Here is a 7,620-nt window from a genome sequence, read left to right as displayed (position 1 = left end):
TGGTTGGTTTGCCTATTTAGCATAAAAAACAGACATAATTGAGCTATATATAATGCACATCAGTCAAACTGTCAAGTTGCTGAATTAAGAAAACTCAGGCAAGTTCTTAACTGCAGCGGCTTTCAGTTTAGCAACTAAATATTTCAATCAAGAAGTGGAACAGAAGTAAACTAAACCATAATTTTAGTGACAGGTCACTCCCCGGACATTCTGATATTACTAGTGGATTTTTAAAAAATCCATTTTATTAAGTGCTATGCATGCAGTAAAGAAAAGTTTTTATTTACTTAAAACAAAGCAAAACATAAAACAAAAATAAAAAAATTTTAAAACCCAAACATTTTAATGCATTCTTTTTCCTTTTTGAGGGGGAGAAAGGGACACATGGATGATCCTAGGAAGAAATTTTGAAAAATTGTTTTTGATTTCAAAACAGAGATATGAATGTTAACTTCTTTTTAAAGCTATGTCCTAAACATTTCTTAGGAAGCCAGTCAGGTTAGACCATTCAGCTGTTACTGCTGGAATTAAAAAACAATAACTATGAATTCAGTATTTAAAATACTTGAAAATGATATGTTTGTCTAAAATATAATAGAAAATTCTTTTCATTTGCATTTTTTCTTTTCTTCTTCTTCTTCTTTTTTTTTGCTTTTGTTTTCATACTTTGACCATATATCCCAGTCATAAGTTTCACTGGGCATTCACAACCATCTTTTGAAAGCACTGCATACATGGAAAAGATTGTAGATAAATATTGATTTAAAAAGTAAGTTATTAGATAAAACTGAAACCAGTTATATAAAAATCATGCTTCACAACCCTCATATTTTCTTTTTTCTCCAAAATAGATTCTTATGCTATAGTGAGAGAAAAAAAAAAAACATCCTTCCCTTTTCTGAACTCTTATAAAAGCTACACCTTTTGTAAAATACTGTTCTTTTAAAACCCATCAACACACACACACACACACACACACACACACACACACACACACATACATACCCATTGAGGTCAAGCATTCAAATGGAGATGAAACACCAGCACCTGCCTAAACTGCTAGAGAGAAACATTAGCCCCTGTTATTTGTGAGATGCAATATTAAAACATTAGCACAGTAGAATGGCTTGTTTCAAGGAGGCACGACTGTGGTTCAGGGACTGTCTGCTTTTTATAACGGGCAAGTTCATGTAAGTTGTTGAAAATATAAACCAGAATTATTCAGAAGAGTAGAGTAGCCTGTGCTACATCCATGGGATTCCTTCAGCAGCCAAAGAGCACTTTAACTGTTGTGGGAGGGCTGAAAGCGCCCCTATGGAAACATTGGGTTTTCTTTCTCTCTTTGTTTCTCCAGTAGTTAGTCTACTTTCACCCACCAGAATAGCAAAGCTGGTTCCATAGGCTTAAGAAAAAAAATAATAATAAATCTTAGGCTATTAGCAGCTGATGATTGAACAATGTAATCTGTGTAGTGAATACAGCCCTTCTGAATTATTATATAGTACATGGATTTTCAACATTATAGAGAGGCCATATAGAACCAGTTGTAATTCAAGGGTGTGATGTTATAGCCCCGCGTCATAATTTGGACGTTCACAATCGAGGCTTACAAAGCTCCCTTCCCTAGTGTCTCCCCAGCTGGCATTCAACAGTGCTTCACCTATAATTAAACCACCTTTTATTTGCTCTGATTATTAAAAGCATTAAATCAGGCACATTAAACATCTCCTGGTTACTACTTTGTGAGAAGCAAGAGTTGAATGAACTTTGGCTGTGGGTGACGGATAGGCGAGGCAATGGCTAGGTCCACATTTTTGAGGTTTACCTTTTTTTTTTCTTTAAACATTATTTTCTTCTTCACATGCAATGCTAAAGGGAAACAAGATAACACGGAAGAAAGTCAAAATGATGAGTAAACAGGGAGCCCAAGAAAAAGTGGAAATGGAGAGGAAAACTGGGCATTCGAGCAAGTGGACCAAGAGGAGGACAGGTGGCGAGATGGTTGGTGGTTTTATCTGGACATTGGTGAGCTGATACCTTTTTATAGTAGGAGGAAAAAAATGTTGTGGGGAAGGCCGTGTGTTTATTTGGGATCCTGGTGACATCACAGTGCAAACTCAACATGAGTTATGGTGTCATCAGATTTCCTACCCAGTTACCTTGGATGGGTCTTACTTGACATCTAGGTATGCCTCAGTTTGCCTAAAAGCTGTGGTTTAACAAGGTTCAATGTTTCAGGCAAAGGATTGGACTGGTAAGAACGAAACCATGACTATATACAGAAAAGGTTCAGTTTATAAACAAGTAACTGGTACCAGAAAATTGGAGAAAAGCACCAAAGCATTTTCCAAGCCAATAGATATTAATTGCATAACTCCCTTTTTTCTTATATAACTAGGTATAAAAGACAACATTTCCATAATAACTATAAAAATGAAAGCCAGTCTCTGAAGGGCTGAGGAGTCTTCCAGGTCTGAGTTAATTCTAAAAATGCCCTTAAAAGAAAGGACCCATGGGATGCTACAGCTCTTCTTGGAGGCCGGGTCTGACCGTGCATTTTAAAGAATGGGGTTCAGGTCTGTTCTGTGAGTGGTGAGCTGACTGAGGGTGGAGCTTCCTACGACCTCGCTGACGGATGAGGAAGTGGTGATGGTGTTATGCTGGATGACTTGTTGCTGGGAGCAAGCTGGAACAGGACTTGCAGGAGGGCTGCTCTCCGGACCTAGGAAAAAACACACATACACACACACCCCAATATAGCTCTTTCTTGTGTGGACTTCTCCGAAACATAGTACTAGACATTTACTTGAAGTAGAAGAGTTTCACACATTTTCTTCCGGAAGTTTACTTCAAAGCTTTATTTCCAACTGTTATCACAAAGCTATGCCTTCCCAGTTTACAGCTACGAGCAAAGCCATGCTTTCTAGATCAGCGAAATGATTCTGATGTGTTTGAATCCTGGTATGTGAACTTCCCCGTCTCGTATTTTCAAATAGCCATCCATATATCAAATGTGGAAAAATACTCACATGTGGTGGGAGAATCTGTGTTGCTCAATCTAAAAAATTATTTGAAAATGAATTGACCTTCAGCCATGAATCCCTGCTCCTCCCACCATCCCCTACTCAACTAGCTTTTAACCTGCTGAGATTCCAGGTGCGGAAATTAGGGCCTAGAAGAAGGGGTCCACTGTACTTATTGGTAAACTGTGACCAGATCATTAGCTTTTCAGCCCAGTAAGTGATATGCGGTACATCCTGAGACACAGAATGGGATTCATCTGATTTATTTCCTAGCCCACGGATTTCTCAAGAAGACTGCTTGGCCACTTACAACTGGGCTCCAGCAGGCTATTTTCTTACTGGTTAGAAAATTGGAATTTGGTAGGATTTTACAACTTGAAATACCAGGGAAGGTGTAGCCAGAAATTACCAGGAGGTGGTGGGCATGATATTGGAGAGGGATCAGGAAAGAGGAATCACCCTGGGAGAACAGTCTGGCAGCCACCCAAGAATTCTAGTACATCTGTCTGGGAGTATAATCTACACTTTACTTTTTCTCTTTCAGTAAAATTCAGTGCAAAATAGTGGCAAAAACATGGACACTAAAACAAGCAAAAAAGTTGGTGACTTACTTAGATATCCTTGCGATTCTTTCTGCATGGCTGTTATTGGGCAGTCTTTATGTGTTAACAACAACTGTTTCAGCTGGGCCACCTCATTTTTCAACATAGACACTTCATTCTGGAAATAGACACAGTAAAGCCATGTTGAGAAAACCAGAAAATACAAACCCAGAAGCCCTGTACACTTTCAACAATGAAATCGCCAAACTTTTCCATTATGTGTGAAAGGCATTGAGAATATTGTTTAGAGGGGTTCATCTGAAAATTTGTAGCTTGCCTTCAATTTGGCCCTCACATTTACTGGGGCTTTCTGAAAAGACAAGGCTTTAACTTATGAGCTGAACCCCATTAAAAGGCCAGACGACACCGTAAGTGAGGGGCTCTGGAGCCAGGTTACAGAGATGAAAATCCCTACTCCACACTTACTGTATAACGCTAGCCAGGAAATAGAGCCCAGCTGAGCTCCAGCAGCCTCATTTATAAGATGGGGATAAAGAGAGTACGGAGTTCTTTAGGTTAGTGTGACGATTAAATGAGGTCATAGATGTAAAACACAACAATGCTCAGCAGGTCCTGAGCACTCAATAAATTTGGCTATCATCACTGTCACCAGCTTGGGCTGACATTCAAGATGAGGAGAAAGTGCATGTGAGGCATGTACTGGGAAGAATTATGTAGCAGGATGAGTGGCTTCAAGCTGGAATGCAATCAGCATAAGCTGACAGATCTACCATCAGATTTCCCCAAAGATGTCCCACGTGGGCTACTGTTCAGCAGAGCACGTCCACCTGCCTGATGCCCGTGTAGCAGGAGGCGTGGAAGACGTGATGCAAATGTTGATTATCTACTGGTGCAATGGCATCAGCCCAGGCAGGCAAGAGGCAACGACATTCTGGGCCATGATTGACTTAATTTGATGAATTCATTAATTAGTTTGGCTAATTTCAGTCTATAAACTCTTTTCCTCCTCAATATCAGGCTGTTGTGGATGGTGGTTTTTTTGTTTTTTTTTTCGTTTTCCTTATTTACTCATCTAAATGCCACAAATCTCTATATTATGTAGTAATTCACAAAGGCATGCTCAGAGCTTTGTAGAATAATGGACTTGGCACCCATTGTCTATAAATATAAATGTAGAATAGATGGTTGGCTCCAAGGTGCTTCCACTTGATAAAAGTAAACTGTAAACATAGTGCTATCTTGAATAAGCCATTTTAAAACTGTGACAAATAATACCCTCTCTCTAGCCAAGGTTCATTTGTGCCTGCCAGGCATTTTCCTTCACATGTCGGAAACTTTAAAAAAGCATGCACACAGAAAAGGGCGTTTAACATTGCTGTCATTAAGTTATATCTACACTCGCAATATGAACTTGGCTTTTCAGGCATGTACTTATCACCTAGGAAAGCAAGTTCGGGATTCTAGAATCTACTTAAAAAAAATTCAAACCTGTTTTAAAGAATATCTCCTATTTCCAAATTCCTTTGTACAATACATTATAAGCAACCACATATGGAGTAACTTTAATGACAAAGTCATAAAAGTCTCATCTACAAAAGCTTTTCCTTTAATCTTCCAAACTTTACAAAGTAAAAATGTTTATTTTGGAAATTATCCTTAATGATGAATAAAACCACTTAATTACACAGGAAAATTGCTCTTAAATCTGAGAACATTCATGAAGGTGAATTGTACCCTCCCCAAAGGAGTATGATTGATAAGAGGCTATGTCAAACCCAAAAGTGACCCTGTCAATTCCAGGGTCAGCAGGAAAATTTTATTTATAAATTAATTTTATTTATAAATTAGGACAAATTATTTTAGTCTTAAACACTAATCTTTTCCTTTCTGATCTTATGCCTATCTAAATTCTGACAGCCTTCCTTGTTTTTCTTAGTTTCTCTTGTGCATAAAATAGTATATATAAAAGAAAGTCACCTTAGACCATTTTAATCCCTGGTTAAAAACAAAACAAACAAACAAAATCAAAAAAAAAAGGAAACAAAGATGTGCTAATATATATATTTGCCTCAGAATAGAATGTCATATTATTTGCATTTGAACTACAGACATAACACTGAAATCACAACTGCTGGACACCTGAACCCTGAGCAGAAGCTCTCAGCTGCAGATAATGCAGATAATGGATCTTAGAAAATGGAATAAAGTTCACATTTTTCTACTGTGACCTAGAAAACAACAAACAAGAAAAGTATTAAAAGGAAAACTGGGTTCTCTTGCTTTCTTATACTTCTGGAAGAAAAAAACCCAAATCCTATCTGGGGAACGTCTTGGAGAGGTTGAATTTAGGCTCCATTTCTTCCCCCACTGTGTCCTGGGCAGTCAAACCCTGTCTAGGCAGCATTCAGTCTCCCAGGCACAAAGTGTTCATCGCCCCTTCCTCAAGAAAACACCCTGAATTCCATCCTCTGGGTTTGTACAGTTAGCAAGGAGCTCACTGCCTATGATATTTGGCACGCCCCAAACTGTTTCACAATAAGCCTTTTGCTTCTATCAGGGTGTTTTACTGCAAAACAGCACCAATCACAGCTCTGAATGGCATACGTGGTATCCTGGCCTATCACCAAAGCCCCATACAAAATATATGACTTCAGTGGCATTTTGTCTATGAGCAGCAAAACACTTGCTTAATAAACCAATATCGAGTAAGTATAGAAACCAAGGCCCCGAGAGTTGAGATGATCTGTAAAAATGAAGAACCCAGAGAATATTGTGATAAGTGTCCATCACTTACAGATATATGTGAGTATGGACATATTTCTTAATGGAATGTGCCAGTAATTATGTTATTTAGCCATGATATGGTTGAAAAATGAATACCAATGAATATCCTCAATAGAATAGACACTTATTCTAAGAGTAATAATAGGTCAATCCTTTTACATGTTCATTTCACAAAAAATTATGCTCAGGTTATTGCTTACCTTATTTCACCAGACTCAGTCTCAAGTGAGCTTGGTTATTTCCACATCAAATCTACCCTTAGAGAAAGGATGTTTTTCCATCGTTGACTGTTTTCAAGTCTATAATCTGAGCCAAGCCCAAAGGAGTGACCATATTTCAGAAATGCTTTCATCTGTACAATATTTTATATATGCTATTGTATGCAGTGAACAAATATTAAAAATCCAAAATTAAAAAAAAATCCTCAGTAGAAAAAAAGTAATCTGCCCTTATTTAGATCATATAGCCTAGGCAAGGAATTTATGAAGAAAACCCCACAGGCAATTACAGCAACAACGAAAATAAATAAAAGGGACCCAATCAAATTAAAAAGCTTCTGCACAGCCAAGGAAACTATCACAAAAACAGACAGCCTACAGAATGCGAGAAAATATTCACATGCTACACATCCAATAAAGGGCTGATAACTATAATCTATATAGAACTCAGGAAAATCAGCAAGAAAAAAATCAAACAACCCCATCTAAAAGTGGGCCAAAGACATGAACAGAAACTTTTCAAAAGAAGATAGAATAATGGCCAGAAAACATATGAAAAAATCCTCAACATCTCTAATCATCAGGGAAATGCAAATCAAAACCACAATGAGATAACACTTAACTCCAGGGAGAATGGCCTTTATGAAAAAGTCCCCAAACAATAAATATTGGAGTGGATACAGAGAGATAGAAACACTCACACACTGCTGGTGGGACTGCAAACTACTAGCACAACCTCCGTGGAAAGTAATATGGAGATACCTCAAAGAGCTACAAGTAGAACTACCATTTGATCCAGCAATCCCATTACTGGGCATATACCCAAAGGAAAAAAAGACATTCTATAAAAAAGACATCTGCACTGGAATGTTTATAGCAGCACAATTCACAATTGCAAAGCTGTGGAAACAGCCCAAGTGCCCATCGATACATGAGTGGATTAATAAAATGTGGTATATGTATACCATGGGGGTCTACTCAGCCACAAAAAACAATGGTGATCTAGCACCCCTTATGTTATCCTGGATAGAG

General features: G+C 38.0%; 1 protein-coding gene across 5 annotated transcripts in view; it reads right to left on the bottom strand.

Annotated features, from left to right (window-relative positions):
• Positions 1-1,833: 1,833 nt before the first annotated feature.
• The window catches only part of LOC105807372 (cyclic AMP-responsive element-binding protein 5), a 381,115-nt gene continuing 375,328 nt past the window's right edge, over positions 1,834-7,620 (bottom strand). For all 5 annotated transcript variants that reach the window (XM_012640747.1, XM_012640749.1, XM_012640748.1 and 2 more), the window contains 2 exons: positions 3,635-3,743; positions 1,834-2,722 (listed from right to left, as the gene is read on the bottom strand). In XM_012640747.1, the coding sequence (XP_012496201.1) occupies positions 2,559-2,722; positions 3,635-3,743 (273 nt within the window). In that variant the 3' untranslated portion in view covers positions 1,834-2,558. The remainder of the gene's footprint in view (positions 2,723-3,634; positions 3,744-7,620) is intronic.

Source organism: Propithecus coquereli, unplaced genomic scaffold, assembly GCF_000956105.1.
Source record: "Propithecus coquereli isolate 6110/MARCELLA unplaced genomic scaffold, Pcoq_1.0 Scaffold156, whole genome shotgun sequence".
Taxonomy (NCBI): domain Eukaryota; kingdom Metazoa; phylum Chordata; class Mammalia; order Primates; family Indriidae; genus Propithecus; species Propithecus coquereli.
Note: the sequence above shows the minus strand (reverse complement) of the source record. Positions and strands in the feature narration are given on the sequence as shown.